General features: G+C 40.4%; 1 protein-coding gene across 3 annotated transcripts in view; it reads right to left on the bottom strand.

Annotated features, from left to right (window-relative positions):
* Nucleotides 1-19,302, bottom strand: part of Pdk1 (Phosphoinositide-dependent kinase 1) — a 72,485-nt gene that overhangs the window by 10,779 nt on the left and 42,404 nt on the right. For all 3 annotated transcript variants that reach the window (XM_067116106.1, XM_067116107.1, XM_067116108.1), the window contains 3 exons: nucleotides 18,164-18,284; nucleotides 17,791-17,924; nucleotides 5,666-5,818 (listed from right to left, as the gene is read on the bottom strand). In XM_067116106.1, the coding sequence (XP_066972207.1) occupies nucleotides 5,666-5,818; nucleotides 17,791-17,924; nucleotides 18,164-18,284 (408 nt within the window). The remainder of the gene's footprint in view (nucleotides 1-5,665; nucleotides 5,819-17,790; nucleotides 17,925-18,163; nucleotides 18,285-19,302) is intronic.

The following is a 19,302-nucleotide window of genomic DNA, read 5'->3' as shown; positions in this document are numbered from 1 at the left end:
TCCGATGAACGATGAGGGCGACTACGAGAAACCGCAGGAGAGAGAGAGCGAACGAAGAGCAGGAGAGGAGACCTCTTAGATCTCTTAACTGGCAGCGTCAAATCCTTACGGCGCCTCGAGGTTCCGTCTCCTTAGCAGCGAAGAAGGGATGCTAACTGCCGCTGCATATCCTGGATAAGACGCTTCGAAGGAGAGGAAGCCCTCTCAGGAGAAGGGCTGCTCTTATGAGAAGAAGAGGGGGAAGGAGACGTCCTCCTCCTTCTACCAAGGGCGACAAGAGCTCTCTTCTTGGGGCGGCTGGGACGTTCGGCAACGTCCTCCTCCGAAGAAGTCCTGGTCCTCTTCTGCGGCGGCAAATCGCGCAGCCAGTCGGGAGAAGATTCCAAAGCACGAGAAAGAGGAGAAGAAGCGTCCTCTTCAACGCGGCTCCTCTTGAACGGACGAGAGTCCAACCGAGAACGCGACCCCTTAATTGGAGAGGGCGCCTCGGAGGACGAGAAGCAATCTTTAAGGATCCGTGCGCTAGCACGATCCTTGGCAGCCTGGGAGACGTCAACAAGGCCTGCCGAAGGGGACGCCAGATCGGTGGGGGTCCCGTAACCCTCTTGCGGCTTTCGACATGCCCATTCCCTAAGTCCTGGGAGTTCGGCAGAGGTCCAGGCCTAGAGGCATTATAGGGCCGATCTGACGCCCCCTCCACAACACTGGGGATCACTACACTTCACTGCACTTTCAATCGCCAACACCTTAGACTCCAAAGTACGAATGGAGTTTAAAATCTGCGCAAGGGCATTACCTTCTGCAGACACAATCACAGGGTTCGAAGGTGACTCTACAGGGAAAGGAGAAGCATTAGTAGGATTAACAGGAGATAAATTAATACCCTGACTCCCACCAACAGACACACTCCTGGAGGAAGACCTCCTTACACGGTCACGCTCTAACTTGCGAACGTAAGAATCGTAAACCTTCCAATCAGAATCAGGCAACGATTCACACTCCTTGCAGCGATCATCCAACATACAGACATGCCCTCTACATCTCATGCATACTGTGTGAGGGTCTGCACCAAGCTTTCGGTAGCCTCACCTTACACTCCTTCACAACACACACCCTGAAACTAGCAGAACTAGAACCAGACATCTTGTTCAAGAAATAGCCAAAACCAAAATCAAATCAGTCCACAGAAGCGTATGCCTATCCACAAATCCAAAGTCAAAAACCAAAAGACAATCAGAATACTCAGTGGAAAAGTTTCCGAAATCCAACGGCGGAGGTATTGACAACAGGTGTTGACAATACCAGACAGAGAAAATCTGAATAGAAAATGGGAATGGTTCCTGATACCCGCCTCCCAGCGGCGGGAATGGGTACTAACCACCTGGCCCATCTGCGTGTGCCGTAAGTTTTTGAATTTCTGTCGGTCCCTTTCGGAGAATACAGCTATATATATATCTGTCAGGTAAGTGTCATGAACAAATTGAAAATTCTGAAGTATGTATGAGTAAAGTCTGAATGAGCTGAATAGTTCATGAGTATTTCATAATCCTGCTTAGAAGCAAAACATACTGAACATGGAAGAGGAATGTGAAGTAACCAATAAACTACAAAATCTTGTAAGATGCAAACTATTCATAATTCAAAAATTACATCATACTTATTAAACAAAAAATAGTGAAAAAAGCTGGAACAGATCATCAATAAAATAACATATTGTTGTGCCCCCATATCTGCTGATCCAATGGCTTGTATCAACCAGGGGGTGACGATATTTTAAACAACTTTTAACAACTTTTAAAGTGTGTGGGCCATATCAACAAGCAAACACATGCTCAAACTAAAGTGTTGGGTAATGTTAGTACTCAAGCCTCACTCTTTGTTCTGCCAAATATCTACCCACACGTCACCCTCTACTGCTCCAACCATGCACCACTGCTTCACACTCAGTCTGAGCATAGTCTTATAATATGGCTCATCTCCCATACAGTGCTTTGCACTCCACTTCTTTGTTTAAAAGAACCTTTGCAATGGGTCCAAAGCATGTAAAAAGCTCAAGTCATAGCCTGAGCAGGCCCTAGAGGGTCTTGATGCTTCCTTTATCAGGAAACATGAAAATTCCAGATATGATTACATGCTAAGATTGCTTAGAAATACAACAACAGAGAATTGTTAATTTTTAAACAAAGGAAAAGAATGTGTAAAAGTATTTCTAATGCGCTCACAAGTGTGAGAGTTAGTTCTATAATGCAGGATAAAGTGTTCTTGACAACTGAAAAAGCTTTAAGCATCTGGATAGGAAAAAAAAAAGAGGGAGTTCCTACTGGTGGAAACATTTTACAGCAGAAAGCCTTAAATCTGTAAAAACAATTAAGTGAAAAAACTTGTACTAAGGAGGGAACTAAGCCATTTACAGCCAGTATGGGATGGTTAAACAGAGCTAAGCATTGGTATAACCTGAAGAATGTAAAAATTACTGGAAAATCAGCATCTGCAAATGAAGAGGCTGCTGACACATTTCCTATAGAGTTAAAAAATAAAACAATACAAAAATGGAGGCTACAATCCCAGGCAAGGTTTTTAATTATGAAGAAAGAGGATGATTTTGGAAGAAAAGGCCAGGCAGGACCTATATCCACCACAGTGCTGAGCAGGCAGCAGGGTTTAAAGCACAGAAAAAGAGGCTGACTGGTTCTATATGGCAATGTAACTGGCCATATAATTATGCCTGGCATTACTGGCTTTGTGAAAAATCCCTGTTCCCTGAAGAACAAAAGCAATAAATGTCTTCTCATTTAAAGGTAATGCAACTCCAAGGCATGGATGATTGCAATGCTTTTTATGCAATGGTTTCATGAAAGTTTTAGGTATTCTAAGAGTAACAAGTTTTTTAGAGGGGAAAAGGTTTGACTTGTAAAGTTTAATCAATAACAGATAATGCTCCAGGTCATCCTGAATCCAACAACACTGAACACCTAAATGTGCATGTCATATTTTTGCCTCACAACACAACCTCACTTCTCCAGCCTTCTGACCAAGGCATTATTTGGTGTGTCAAGGCTGTCACCTATACTCAGCAGGTCTTTGACGTGATACAAGCAGCTGTTGATACCAACCCTGACATGAATGTTGTGACTGTTGGAAAACATTCACCATTGCCGATGCAGTAACGTTCACCCACAGTGAATGTGTACAGGAAGAATTTGTGGGGTGAGGCTGTGAATGATTTCAAAGGCTTCTAGGTACAATGGCAAGGTGCAGAGGATCTTCAAAATGGCAAGACAAGTTGGTGGCTATGGAATGGGGGACATGATTATGATGATGCTGCTCATCCTCTTGAACAGGATGTCAAATTGATGAACGAGGAGTTGGAAGAGCTAAAGTCATTTATGTCAGAGGAGAAGACTCGGAAAGTGAAGCTGAAACACTGAAATGGACACTTCAGGAGATGAGTGAAGTGTTTAACATAATTCAAAATGCTAAGATAAGGGATTATGATCCTTCCAAGGAAGGCAGCATCAAAGTGACCCACTTGATATCTGAAGCAATGATACCACTATAGCAGGTGTATGATGAACTCTAAAGGCAAAGGAAACAACTGCCAATTATGATGCTCTTCCAAAAGAAGGAGAAGGAAAAAGTGTTCACTACAGATGATCCTCAGTCTTTCAGTTCATCTGCTCCTGATGTCATACTTCAGTCACCATCCTCTTCTCATAGGTCTCCTCAGCCTCATCCAAACTCAGGGGATGATCCTAGAGACTCTTTTGACATTTTTCCAGAAGGTCAACAGCTCGGACGCCTTCACAGTGCCCACATCATCATTCAACTTCAATTCATTATTGTAAGCATTGTACAGGGTCACTGTCACTGTCATGGCTGGATGCCATCAATCAACTTCATTTCATTATTGTAGGCACACTACAGTACCATTGTTGTTGTCATCATCACAGCATAAAGAAGGAAGCAATCAGAGTACATTACAATATTCAATAAAATATTTTTCTCATATAATCTGTAGCATTCCCAACTTCCACTGATTAGGCTATCACATCAGAGAGATGCAGAGAGAGAGAGAGAGAGAGAGAAGAGAGAGAGAGAGAGAGAGAGAGAGAGAGAGATAAGAGTAAAACATGGTGTTAAACTGAAACTTCCCTACATACAAGCACACACACACACAAACTTTTCTCTCCTGTCTATCATTTCTCATTTTTTAATTTCTTGCTGTTTTGTCATAATTTTCATTACTAAAACTATGAAAAATTACCAGCCTAATACTCATTTATCATGTATGACCAATAAAGATCATTATAAGAGGTATTGGAGTTTATATGGGCATAAACAAGTTGCATATGTTCAACATGTGTATGGTACTCTGTTAAATAACATGTTAGCTATTATCCCAGTACTGTTTCAGACAACTGCTGGGTGGGGCAAGTTGTCTAAGGAACATATTACCTGTGAATACAGGGCATGACAGTAATTAAAAAGGAAAAGCCTGATTAACCTTGTTATTAAAGAAAATAAGCTGGGAGCTTGAGAGCTATTGTCAGCTCAGCATACTTATGACTAGATTTATCCTACTGTTCAGACTCCAGGTTTGTTCTGTGTATGAACAATTATGAATTATGAGGTGGCTAGTGTCACATGACGAGTGCTTTTCTCTTTCTGACAACAAGAGGTTGTGAGTACAGGAATCATCACAGACTGCTACATAAGCATGAATAGTGGATTTGAATGAACACCGCAAAGGGTACCACATAACACACTGTATAATGCAAAGTACACTGCAGACAGTACCTCCACTCTTGAAAGGATACCACAGCCTAAAAACTTGTCAAGGAATAAGCATATGAAAATAATAACACAAAATAAATGTGCCAAGACATAATAAGTTTCAGTACTTAATGGACTTGGGCTATAAAATAGTTTACTAACAGCATGAAGCTCACCCAAAGGATTTGTTCTTAAGAGAACTGAAAATGGACCAACCAGGGGATGTCAACAAAGAACATTTGGTACTGTACTTTCCACAACAAAGGACATTCGGTATCTTCTACACTGCAGGACACACTGTAAGTGTTAGCCCACAAAGGGGATAAACCTTGGAATATAGCAGTGACCCTACAGTTACAACCCACAAACTTTTTTTGTCCTCAAAATAATCATTACTTCACTCCAAGTCACAAATCAGTAATAGGAATTCTGATGCTAAAATACAACCACATGTACAGCTTTAACCAATTATTCAGCATCTGGTCCCCCATAACAGGGAGGGTTTTTCCTGGTATCATGTAAATTTTACCGCCCACAAAATAAAAATTCTTTTATCTAAAACTCTTCAATTTGATAAACATTCTTTTTAATAATTAGTGAATAAATAAAATACTATAAGAGATCTGTTGACTGTATGGAGACAGGCCACTATAACCTAAGGATCAATTTTCTACAAAAATTTAACCAATCCATTTAGATGGGATGATAAGTCATTTCATAAAAACACCTGAAATACTACATGATTCTTTATTTTATATTTAAAAACTGTACTTAGTGTTGTAGAGGATCATGGTAACAAATGTTATTAACCATTTGATTTTCACCTTAATTAATCTACAAACACCCTAAGCTATATAATTCTTTAGCAGAAACAATGTAAAGAATTTCTTACTGTATGTACAAAGAAGGTTTTGAAGTTCTTGGCCTCAGGAGTTATAGCAGGGCACCATGGTATTTGCCCTTTCAACACCATATTTACAGGATCTACATAGTAGAGATGTGGTCCAGTGGTTAAGAGAAACATTCTTCGTCTTGGAAAGAGTCCCTGAAAGGTTTCAAGCACAATGTTGTATAAGAAAACAAAACTTAAGTGTATACAAAATAAGTTTCATACTAATATCACAACATTCATGGCAATTTCTTTGTTGATAAAGTATTTCACTTTATACAATTAAATTTTTAAACAGAAATGTCATTCCTCATTATCCCCAAGAACAAATGTAACCAACCTTACATTCATGAGTAAAATATCACAAATCCATGAATACTACAGAGGCCCTGAATGTATATTCACAAGTAAGTGGAGAATGCAAGCATAAACCACTGGACATCAACTGACTATAACTGAAACTTTTTGTCCTCCTACCCTAATTAAAGGAATTTATTCATGTTATAATAATTTCCAGAGCTACGCATTCCCTTGTGTCAATTAACCATAACCTATTTGGGGTTTATGGCTACAAAAGTATTGTTAATAGTGCTCTATGCTATGGAATCTCTTCCAAGTAAATCTGAATGTAACTTGATAAATCTATCAAGTATACAAGAATGTACAGATTTATTTCAACCCATTTTCATGAATTTCCTGATATAATAATAACTTTACCTTCTGCTTTAGATGTAATTACAGATGGACCCCAGTTATGATGATTCAAGTTATGACTTTTCAATTTTATGATGGCAGTTGCGAATGCAATCATATATCAAAATTTGTAATTTTGATTTTTCCCAGGCAAGTGATGCTGGGTACGACAACCTCGCCCAAATGTGGGAAAGGAGCACAATTTCCCTATCGGTGAGCCATTTGCACACTTAGCATAAGCACACAACTGGAATTGTTGCTGTTTTACCAGTATTAATTGTTTTATTGGCCATCTTCCTTTTTGTTTGAGAAACCTCAGATATGGCTATGAAATGCCCAGCTGAGTATTGTGCTCCTAGTGACAAGAAGAGGAGGAAAACCATTTCTTTGGAGAAGAAAATTAAGATAACTTCCAAACACGAAGGCAGCATGCCTGTGGTGTCTATAGCGTGGGAATTTTGATTGTCTCAGTCAATGATCTCTACAATTCTCAAGGACAAAAAACAGATTAACAATCCTGGTAAATCTTTGGCATCAATAAAATCCAATAAAATCCACAGTTATAACAAAGAAAAGAGCTGGGCTGATCAAGGAGATGGAGAAATGATTAGTCATGTGGATGGAAGATCAAATATAAAAATGTGCCACTCAGCCTACGACCAAACCAAGCAAAGGCAAAAAATTTATCTGAAACCCTAAAGCAGTGCACTAATGACCCAAGTTCTCTGCATAGCTTCACAGCAAGTAATGGCTGGTTTCAACACTTCAAAATGCATAACTTTCACAAGGTAAAGGTAAGCAGTGAAGCAGAAAGTGCTGATCAAGCAAGTGCCAAAGCATTTACAGAACTAAATCAGCTCTTTCATGTTACATCTGCCAACTCCTCTTGAGCCTCTTCTGAAGACAGAGACAGATGATTCTGCTTCAGTAATATCTCCATCATCCTCATCATCTAGCAGTTAATTATACCAAAATAGTGCTCTAAGCATGTTGAAACTAGGCTTGGATGTAAGCCAAAGTAACTGTTCCAAGCATGTTTACACTAGGCTAAGAAATAGGCCAATGTAATTGTTCTAAGCATGTTAAAGGTTAGGCTAGGCTAGGCTATGCTAGGATGTAGATCAGTGTAAATGTTCTAGGCATGTTTAAAGTAAGGTTGGAATATATACCATTGACTAATGCATGGCAAGTGTTCTTGGCATGTTTAAAGTTAGAACAGGATGCAGTGCAATGTGAGGGTTCTAAGCATGTTTCAAACAGTTAAACTTGATTTGACTTATGGGTTAATGTATGTGTTTTGAAACAAGTTTTTAATGTATTCTGAAATGCTTATGATGCTAAGAAAGTGAAAGCAAAAGTTGAATCACCAAGATCATGTCTAAGATAGGCAATGATGTTTGGTAGGAAAACAGAAACAATGGTCAAACTGCCTTGATCATGTCTACGTCAAGCTAGAGTATGATTTTTGTTAGAAAACGAAAGCATTGGTTAAACTAAGTCTAGGTTAGGCTATAATGTTCAATAAGAAAATGAAAGCACTGACTGACTCACCATGATAATGTCTAGGCTAGGCTATGATGTTCGGTAGGAAAACAAAAGCACTGGATGAACTGCTATGATTGTGGTAAATTTTAAACTTAGCGCCTGTCAAGCAGTGTTTATAATTAAAGGAGTCTGATCTCCATGGCAACTTAACCAGCCAATCATTTTGGTTAATTTTTTAGTTGTATTCTTGCCAAAAATAAGGAAATGTTTGGTCCAGACAAATTGCCAAAACTAAAAATTTGTTAGTTATTTTATAAAGAATAGATGTTAGTTCTTAAGCAGCTACGAGAGTGGTGCCACACATTTCAGTTTTTGGATTTTTTCTGTTATCAGAAATGAAGCTTACTGCATAAATACAAAAGCACAATTTATTTCCAACAAAAACATTGTGAAAAAAAAAAAAGTAATTTGCCTTTATAAAGCCAAAAAACAACCATCTGATCTATTACCATGTGATCATTAAAATTTCATCCAAAAATGATATTTTTATGATAAAATAAAGTTTTGTACATACTTACCCGGCAGATATATACTTAGCTATAGTCTCCGACGTTCCCGACAGAAATTCAAATTTCGCGGCACACGCGACAGGTAGGTCAGGTGATCTACCATACCCGCCGCTGGGTGGCGGGAATAGGAACCATTCCCGTTTTCATGTCAGATTTTCTCTTCCACCTGTCTCCTGAGGGGAGGCTGGGCGGGCCATAAATCGTATATATCTGCCGGGTAAGTATGTACAAAACTTTATTTTATCATAAAAATATCATTTTTGTACATGCAACTTACCCGTCAGATATATACTTAGCTGATTGGCACCCTTGGAGGAGGGCAAGAGACAGAAAAAGAACTAAAAAACAGGAAAACAACATATGTTGTAGGATAAACAAAAACCATGGTTCTTACCTGATTGGGCAGAAGACTTCATGGATACTGTCTATGAGTCTGCATGCCTCAAGAGCTTCAGCGAGGATGTGACCTAAGACTGACAGCCCTTCTGGATCATATCAATGGGGATGAAACCCACTAACATGACAGAGCCTGTTATGGATCGTGTCAATGGGGATTAACCCACTTACAAGACAGAGCCCTCTACCTGAATCATATCAATGGGGGCTATCCCTCTTACATGACAGAGCTAGGTAATAAAAATACAAGGAACATGACAACCAAAACCCGACCACCTGACCAAGCCTAACCTTGTTAGTGATAAGATTGAAAAAGAAGATAATTCCAACACCCTTTTCAACCAACCATAAAAACACAACAAACCATTAAAAAACTAACAACTAAACTAAATAGGATTAGATTCAGCTCCTTGTCCCAGCACCGAATCCAGGATACGTATGCTCCTAGAGAGAAGCACTTCTCATATGTCACTCTAACATCTCTCAAATAATGAGAAGCAAACACTGAGTTACATCTCCAGTAAGTTGCCTCCACAATAGACTGGAGGACAAGACTTGTGAAAAGCCAGAGATGTAGCAATGGCTCTCACCTCATGAGCATTAACTCTAAGGAGCTGAAAATGCTCATCTTTCACACGAAATATGAGCCTCCTTGATAATATCCTTAATAAAAAAGGAAAGGCATTCTTGGAGATTGCTCTTGAAGGATCCCTGACAGAGCACCAAAGACTTTCGACCGTTCCTCCCAGTAATTTCTTCTTTCTCTCCAAATAAATTTAAGACTCCTGACTGGGCAGAAAGTCCTCTCCAACTCATGTCCTGAAAGATCACTGAAGAAAGACCTTTTAATTCAAAACTTCTTGGCCAAGGTTTTGAAGGGTTCTCATTCTTTGCTAAGAAGAATGGCTTAAAGGAGCAGATTGCAGAGTCCTTCTTAAAACCAACAGAACCTTCTAAAGCTTGTATTTCACTTATTCTCTTAGCTGGAAGCAAGGGCAAAAAGGAAAAGTGATTTCCTGGTCAAATCCCTGAAGGAGGCTTGATGAGGAGGCTCAAATTTCTTAGACATTAAGAATTTCAAGACTATGTCCAAATTCCAACTGGGAGGTCTAGGGGACTTATTTTTAGAAGTTTCAAAAGACCTTATAAGATCATGAAGGTCTTTGTTTTCCGAGATATTCAGACCTCTGTGTCTAAAAACTGATGATAAGCATGCTCCTGTATCCTTTAATTGTGGAAACAGCGAGGTTACATTGTTCCCTCAGGAAGATAAGGAAATCAGCAATGTTTGTCACAGAGGTACTGGAAGAGGATATCTTTCTGGTCCTGCACCATCTTCTAAAGACTTCCCACTTCGACTGGTAGACGCAAGGTTGAAGATCTTCTGGCTCTTGCAATAGCCTTCGCAGCTTTGTGCGAAAATCCCTTCGCTCTGACCAGACCTTCGACAGTCTGAAGGCAGTTAGACTGAGAGCGGGAAGATTCTTGTGAATCTGTTGAAGTGGGGCTGTTTGAGAAGATCGCTCCTGTGTGGAAGCGATCTGGGAAAATCTACTATCCATTCCAGTACCTCTGTGAACCAATCTTGAGCTGGCCAAAAGGAGCTATCAGGGTGAGCTCTGCCTTCCGACGAACTGAACTTCCTTACCACTTCTCCCAGGATCTTGAATGGGGAAAAGCATACCCGTCTAATCCTGTCCATTCTAGGAGAAGACTGTCTATTGCAACTGCTCTGGGGTCCGATATCGGAGAGCAGTAGTTTTCCAACCTCTTGTTCCAGTGGGTTGCAAAGAGGTCTATATTCGGCCTTCCCCACAGGAACCACAGTCTTTCGCAAACCTCTGAATGGAGAGTCCACTCTGTGGGAAGGACCTGATCCTTCCTGCTGAGAAGATCCGCTCCTCATTCCTTTCTCCTGAACAAATCTGGTGAGGAGTCTGATCTTTCTCTCCCCGCCCATAACAGCAACATTCCTTGCTGTTTCGTAAAGGGAGAAGGAATGTGTCCCTCCCTGTTTTCTTGATATAAGCCAGGGCTGTGGTGTTGTCTGAGTTCACTTGGACTACTTGTCCTGAGACAAGAACTTCGAATCTGATGAGAGCCAAATGAATGGCTGTCAGCTCTTTCAAATTGATGTGCCAGTTCACCTGGTCTCCTTCCCAGGTGCCTGACACTTCTTCTCGACCCTAGTGTTGCCCCCATCCCGACTCCGGAGGCGTCTGAGAACAACACTAGGGTAGGGCTCGTAACTGAAGAGACAGTCCTTTGTTTAATTTTCTTTGGGTCTAACCACCAGTTGAGATGTTCCTTTATCTTGTCCGAAATTTGGAACAAAGTTGCTACAAGTCCTGGGACTTCTGGTCCCAAGATTCTTTCAGGTAGAACTGAAGAGGTCTCAGATGAAGTTTTCCCAGAGAAACGAACTGTTCCAGCGAGGAAATGGTCCCCAGCAGACTCATCCATTCCCTCGCCGAACAATGTCTTTCTCTTAGAAAAACTGTCACCTTTTCTATGCAGCGTTCTATTCTTTCCTGGGATGGAAAGGCTAGAAAATCCCGAGAATCCATCAGAATCCCCAGGTAAACAATGCTCTGCTGAGGAACAACCTGGGATTTCTGAGGTTTACTAATAGTCCAAGGACTGTGTCAGGTTTAAAGTGATCGACAAGTCCTCCAGACAACTTTCTTTTGATTGGAGCTCGGATCAGCCAATCGTCGAGATACAAGATATCCTCACTCCCTCTAAGTGAAACCAGTGAGCCACATTCCTGAAGATGCCCGTGAACACTTGTGGGGCTGTGGAAAGACCAAAGCACAGGGACCTGAACTGAAAAACTTTTCCCGAATCACCATGAACCTCAGGAACTTTCTGGAGGAGGGGATGGATGGGAATGTGGAAGTAAGCATCCTGAAGGTCCAGGGAGACCATCAATCCCCTGGACGAAGAGCTGACAGAACCGAAGAGGTAGTTTCCATCTTGAACTTCTTCTTGATCACGAAGAAATTCAGGAGCTCACGTCCAGAGACCGGTCTCCAACCCCCGAGGATTTCGGAACCAGAAAAAGACGATTGTAAAATCCCGGGGAATGGAGATCTTGAACCGGTTCTATTGCTTCCTTTTCTAGCATTTGTTCCACTGCTAGAAAAAGAGCCTGGTTCTTGACGGGATCCCTGTAGCTGGCGGATAACTCCCTGGGAGTTGATGTTAAAGGAGGACTTTCCATGAAGGGGATAAGGTAGCCTCTTCTTAGAATGGAGAGGGACCAGTCGTCCGCCCCCTCTCTGTGCCCAGACCTCGGCGACTGTAACAGTCTGGCACCCACTGTCGTCTGGAGTACTTGATTTTCACTTGGTCCTTTTGATCGGATGAGAGAAAGACCTTCCTCTTCTCTCAGGTCTTTTGCTCTGAAGGAGGATCTGGATGAAGGACCACCTCGAAAGGGCTCCTGAAAGGGCCTTCTCCTTCTTAGCAAAGGGACAGCAGGTCTGATCCTCTTCGATGACTGGGCCAAAAGATCCTGTGTTGCCTTTTCAGATAAAGAGCGAGAAATCTCCTTCACAGTCTTTGAGGGAAAAGATGGGGAGAAAGAGGAGCAAACAGAAGAGAGATCTCTGAAGAGGAGACACAGACTTGGAGAGGAAAGAGCTGAATACTGACCTCTTCTTGAGTATACCAGCTGCCGAATAAGGAAGCGACTTCCATCGAACCGTCCCTCACTGCTTTGTCCAAACAAGACAAAACACTGCACGAAGTCATCCATACACAGAATCCTCCTCCCGAGTCCTGTTGGCCAAAGCCCCAAGAGACCAATCCATAAAGTTGAATACTTCCACAACTCTAAAAAGACCCTTGAGGAGATGGTCCATTTCACTCATTCCCAAGTCGCCTTGGCTGAAGAAAGAGAAAGTCTCCTGGAGGAGTCTACCAGATTAGAAAAATCTGAGCCAGCTGATGAGGGGAGCCCCAACCCCATAGGCTCTCTTGGTCTCATACCACATTCCTGACTTTCCCAAAAGTTTCAAAGGGGGCAAAGAGAAACCGTCTTGCTTGCATCCTTCTTTGATTGCATCCATTCTCCGACTCCTTTAAGGCCTTTCTCATCGAAATCGTAGGGCGCATCTTGACGAACAAGAGAGAAGATTCTAGCTGACTTGGTGCTGTCCCACAAAGATCCAGGAGAAGGAGGGGAAGCATGACAAAGAGAATCTCCAAACTCCTGAATCAGAACCGAAGCCAACCGTTTGTAATCAGAAACTCCAGCGTCCTTAGGAGATTCCTCCTCTGATACTTCCAGGCCAAAGCAGCAGGAGAACGGAGAAGGAAGGCATTTGTCAGAAGAAGAGCGCCTATCAGGAGGAGCCTGGTCCACTGGAGAAGCGACTCCTGTCCAACAAAGAGCGCCTACCAGGAGAATGGCGCCTGACACCGGACTGAAGAGGAGCCTGACAGGAGAGGGGTCCTGTCCACTGATGAGAGCCTTCCAGGAACTTCTACGAGGCCCTAAGCGAGGCGCTTGGCAGGAGAGCGGTGTCTGCAACAGGAGAAGACCGGGAGCGGGAAGGCGCGAGCGCCTGGGTGGAGAAGTACTGCGGCGAGGAGTGCGCCTGGAAGGAGAGCGCGCCCTCCGATGAGAAGCGCCTATCAGGAGCGCCTGGAAGAAGTGCGCCTGCTGGAGAGACGGGCGCCTGCAAGGAGGAGGCGCCTACCAGGAGAGGAGAGCCTGGAAGAAAACTGTGCTAGTAGAAGGAAGCTTGGCAGGAGAAGAGAAGACGAGTTGAAGAAGAGAGCTTCCTGGAACTCTTGACAGGAAGAAAGTCATCCTTCCTATGAGAGAGGTGTCTCTTTGATAAGAGATCCAGCAAGTGCCGATAACTGCTCTGGAGGCCGATCAAAATCTTCTTCGTGGACTCCTGAACTCCTGTTGGAGAGGAGGAGGGATCTACGAGTTCTCTTCCTGACAATAGGAGAATCCTCCAGGGAAGCGCTCAGGGCTCGAGTCCAAAAGCTCTCTCTAGGAGCCTTCCAGGATCTCTTCAGAGGGCGCGACTCCTCAGCCGAACTCCAACCACGTTTCGGAGAAGACGAAGTCAGAAGACGAGAAACACTTCTTCAGGATGCCTTTTCTATGGCGATCCAAGGCAGCCTGGGACGCGTCACAGGATCTGCCGAAGGGACGCCTGATCGTTGGGGATGCTCTTCATCCCCCCTGCGGCTTTCGACATTCCTCCTCCACTGGTCCTGGGAGTTTGGAAGAGGTCTAGGCCTAGGAGCAATGCGGAGCCGATCAGACGCCCCCTCCACTACACTGGGGACACTGCACACTATCACTGTCACTCTTACCTTCCTTCATCGCCATCTGCAATTGCATTTCATCCTGATCGTTCCTTTCATCGCAGCCATTTCAGAGGACGAATCCACAGGTTCGATGAAGGGAGAAGGGGCTGAAACAAAGGATTAGGAGAGTCTGGACTATGTTAATCTCTAAATCTGCTCAGCAAAGAGACCTACTAGAGCTTCTGGAGGAAGCCTTCCTAACTCTATCCTTTTCAAGCTTCTTCAAATAAGAGTCAAAACCTTCCATTCTTGTTCAGACAATTTCTCACACTCAACACCTATTGTTATCAAAAAGAACAATCATTCCCCTACACCTCATACATACAGTGTGAGGGTCTACCGAAGCTTTCGGTAACCTCACCTTACACTCTTGCCTAGCACACACACGAAACACAGGCGCAACATTAACATCAGACATCTTAATGAACAATCCAAAAGCAAAATCAAAAACAGTCCACAATAAGCGTATGCCAAACCAAAGATCCAATACGTCACCAAAATCAGGCCAAAACAGATCCTCAGCAAGCGAAAAACGAAAATCAAAGCAGGAGGAACCAACAACAGATGTTGCGGAACCAGCGACAGAGAAAATCCGATTAGAAAACGGGAATGGTTCCTATTCCGCCACCCAGCGGCGGGTATGGTTGATCACCTGACCTACCTGTGCGTGTGCCGCGAGTTTTGAAATTCTGTCGGGACGCGTCGGAGACTATAGCTAAGTATATATCTGACGGGTAAGTTGCATGTACAAAACCATGATTTCATCATATAAATCATGTCTAGCGCAAGATGTACTTTCAGTAGATTACACTACACTAGGCTTTCTATGCCTGTCTCAGTTTTGGTAGATACCACTGATAATGCATTTTATATCTGAGTTAGTTTATAACTAATAAATAGGCCTAGAAGCACAAGTTCATTAGGTTAAATGTGAATCTCCATATAAAATCAGGCTTACCCACCTTGTGACTTGTCTAAGAACTCATTACTATTTCTTATACAGTAATTAACAATCACTTAACACTGCATAAAAGACACCGGCATAAACAGTAAAAATGTGCTCATTTTCACTGGTGACTTCAAGAAATAAAAGTAAAATAAATCTTTATTCATCCCTCATGCAATGGAGAGGAAAGTGTTATGAAAGTATGCCACTAAATTTACGGCTGTGCTGTGGCTAAAAAAATGAATAATGTGCAGGCCACAAATGTTTTGGAAGAGGCAAAAGCAACATCTGATACTGATGAAATCAGACCTTTACTTCATTTAATTTACTGCATTTATAAGTAAAGTTGCATTATTAAACCCAGCTTTGATAATTTATGAAAAAATCTCTGAAATGCATTTAATTTAGCAACTAATGGCTGTGATAATGTTGGTAAAATGCAATCAGCTGATGATTTTAAGAATGTAAACATAACCAGAATGCAAATGGCGCCTGATCGCTATGTTCATAAATTATAATACTGTAAGATATGACAATAATTCATGAAATATAACTGCATACAGTATGTAAAACAAGTTTTATTAAAATTATTACTATTCTTACTACAATTATGTTATCTGACTTTTGCAAATGCTTTTGCTGAAAATGAAAACCAGAAAAGTTTGAAGTGCTGGAAAACATTGAAAGATGCCAAGGGATTAGAGTCAACAGCGCACTTATAAAGTGGTTTTAGCTTCAACGTAACAAAAGTGAAAGCATTTCCAGGGTGATACTTATGGAGCAGGCCAGAATTTTTATAAGGAACTAAACCTAACAAATTATAGTGACTATTCATAAGCTTTGTTCTACTTTTGATAACACAGCAATATGTATGTAGAATGAGCTGACAAGACTTTGTTTACATAGGGGGTTTTTTAGGGGTGATTTCTGTCATCCATGATTTTCTGTAGTCTGGCAGTTTTGCCTGGTCCCAAGGGTGCCAGTTTTAAGAGGTCAGACTTTATTGAACATTAGCATTTTTTTTATTCTTCTAGGTGCAAATCTTTTGTTACTATAGACGTTTTGGGAAATAAAGCTTATCTTACTGTAAATACGTTATGTTCATTCCTGTAAATATAGTAGAATAATTAATACTTCAGATTCTTAGCTTTATTTACTGTAAATATAAGTATTACATATACTTTACACTGACATCAATAATTTACTTTGTTGTTGTTAGTGTACTATTTTTCATTACATTTTTTTAAACTTTTCAAGAAATAAGTTTTTCTTTCAGAATTTTTCTCTTTCAATAGTTCCATTATAAAGTTATCTACCTATATTTTGACACATATAAATAAGAACTTCTTACTGAAATACTACCTCAGTAACAGAGTGGGACATATGGAACAATTTTTACCTATGGTTTTAATTTCAAGATAGGTTTTTTAAAACTAATCCCATTGTAAGTAGGGGTCCAGCTGTATTGATTTTTAAAAATTTAGTTTGTATCTCTTCCCCTTACATTCAAAGAACACCTCTTTATTACTGTACCTACTTTCATTAATACCATATGCGATTAATGAAAGTGTTGCCTTTGCACACCTGTGATGAAGAAGCTCAAATTTATGTCTCACCGTTCAAAGATTTTGATTATATGCATAATAATCTCATCTTTGGATACATTTGAGAAACCAAGTATTCATTTGCATACTAAGTCAAATATTAATAAGTTCCTTTCACTTATATCAATAATGAAATACTGTACTGGGTGTAGCAGAATTACGACAAGTGGCATAAAAGAAGGTAAAGCCCCTTCATCTTTATTTTGACAGTTATTCAACAACAAAATATATCAAAAGGGATTTGCATTTGTAAATTTTCTCTCCATGAAATTTTAATTAATTTTGATTTGTTATTACAAACGAAAAATGAGAAAATATTTTAGTTTTCAATAAAAACAAAAAATTCAGTTTTTTCATTTTATACTGGGACGGTCAACAAGTGGAAAACCTACTGCCCTCATCTAGCCTGCTCTTGTAAAAACAGAAAAAAAACAAACACACACTAACACAAAAGAAAAATACAGACGGACTTTTAAAAGTTGGAAGAATAATGGAGCCAAGGAAGTATGAGGAAGGATGCTTGATAACCATATGAAATAAGTTCTTGTGTAAACCAAACAAGTGCCAAAATTGTGCTCAACAAAAAGATTTTTAAAACTTTCTCAAGAAGGTTCCACTGACGTCAACTGTCATCATCTTCCCAGCTATAGAAAATTTTGTTTATACTCAATCTGTCATTTTGACTTTTATTTTTTATGTTCTCAGCTGAAGGATTTATCAGTATGTTCAAATGAGGTGAAACCTGGAGGGAGGTAATTTTCAAGAATTACTTATATGCTGACATTAGTTTGTTTACTAACATACACTTGTCTTCATCAATAATTAAACCCAGGCTGACCCCATAAAATTCTGGGAGTGATGTCATTATGAAGAATTTAAGATAATAATGCTGAGAATTCACAGAAAACTAAGCTTAGTTTTCTATTGCTTTGAAAATCATTACCTCTAACTAGAACCCAGCTTTCAAGAATAATGAAGAATGATTACTTAATAGTTCATAATTTCTCAATGAATAATTTGAATCCCTTTACCTTGTTCTCTGATTGAAAGTTCTATGTTCACGTACAGTATATACTTGCTTATAATACCAAATTTTCCTACCTTCCTTTTATCCATAAGTCCCTGTTTTAGAATTAAATTTCTTTCTACAAACTTGTGCCACTTATTTTCTCTTTCTTGGGCTGCCAGCCTTAAGATGTATTCCTCATCAGTAACATCTGCTATGTTCTTTTTCCCTGAAAACAAATAAACCAGTAGCTAAATTTCCCAAGAATATATTTTTTTTTATTTCTATACAAAAGTGTAAAATTACTAACTACTTGTAATGATGTATCTGTTTCATTATATAGTTTGAGACTCATGCTTGTTAAAACTAAATCTCTAGGCATTCTTGCCAACTAAGCTTATTATGATAACACCCATATGTTTTATGCTTTACAATAAGAGTACATTAACATATTTACGACAAACCCACCAGTTTTTTTTGAAGGTTCAGATTCTGATGCTTTCTTCTTCTGGTCTTTCAAGTCTAAGCCAAGCATCAGCTCTAACTCAATTGGTTCTAGTCCAGGTTTGTTCTTTCGATCCCACACAATCTGTAATTCAAAGATTCTTAAAATCCATTTTCTGCCCAGAAATCAAATGTAATGATAACAATACCATAATATTGTGTAATATACCTAATTCTCAATGAAAAAATAAAAATTCTGACACAAAATTCTATCTTTTTGTATGTGATAAAATAAAAATTTTGAAACAAAATTCTATCTTTTTGTACAAACCCATTACTTTACAGTTCAGGAAGTCTCTGGTTTACGGCGGGGGTTCTGTTCCCGGCCAAGTGCCACTAACCAAAAACCACTGATAGTTAATGGCAATAAATGGAGTTTACAATGTTGTAAGCACCAATAAACCCCTTACTGGCGCTGTTAACCGCTTATCGGCGCCGATAAACCGCTTACAGAGGCCATTAAACCACTTACTGACTCCGAAAATCGCTTACCGATGCTGAAGATCTAATTACTGACGTCGTTAGCCAAGGCCCGTAAAACCAGAACGCCGTTAACCAAAACCACCGATAAGTGAGGACTGCCTGTACACTAATCCTGCAGTCTGCAGCTCTTCAGACATACTTCAGCGTTTCATGGCAATAACTTCTCCCTGGTCAAGTATGATATTTGAGCTCTTACATCACAGAAAATTATCAATTCCTGTAATGTCTCCCTTCATGAGAGATTAGGGAATGAGAGGAGAGCACATTAAGGTAATGGGTTTATACGGAAAAATTCGATTTTGTGTCAAATATTGTATACATTTTTTTTTCAAAACCTATTGCTTAACCTGAGCAGCTACTTATGTGAAATGGCCTCTTGATATCTACTGCTCAATTCTCAGCTGTGTAGGGACATTTATACAAGAGTCTACACTATAAGGTACAAGAAAAATGACTTTTTGTTATAACCTGACCAGAAGTGACTACTGGTCCAGTAGAGGATACATCCAATGACTTAAGAGCTAGGTCTGAAGTATAAAAAGCACATACATCTATGCGATATTCAAGATGCACAGAAAATTATAGAGGAAATATCCACATTGCATTTAGATATTTTCAAA

Source organism: Macrobrachium rosenbergii, chromosome 14, assembly GCF_040412425.1.
Source record: "Macrobrachium rosenbergii isolate ZJJX-2024 chromosome 14, ASM4041242v1, whole genome shotgun sequence".
NCBI lineage: Eukaryota > Metazoa > Arthropoda > Malacostraca > Decapoda > Palaemonidae > Macrobrachium > Macrobrachium rosenbergii.
Note: the sequence above shows the minus strand (reverse complement) of the source record. Positions and strands in the feature narration are given on the sequence as shown.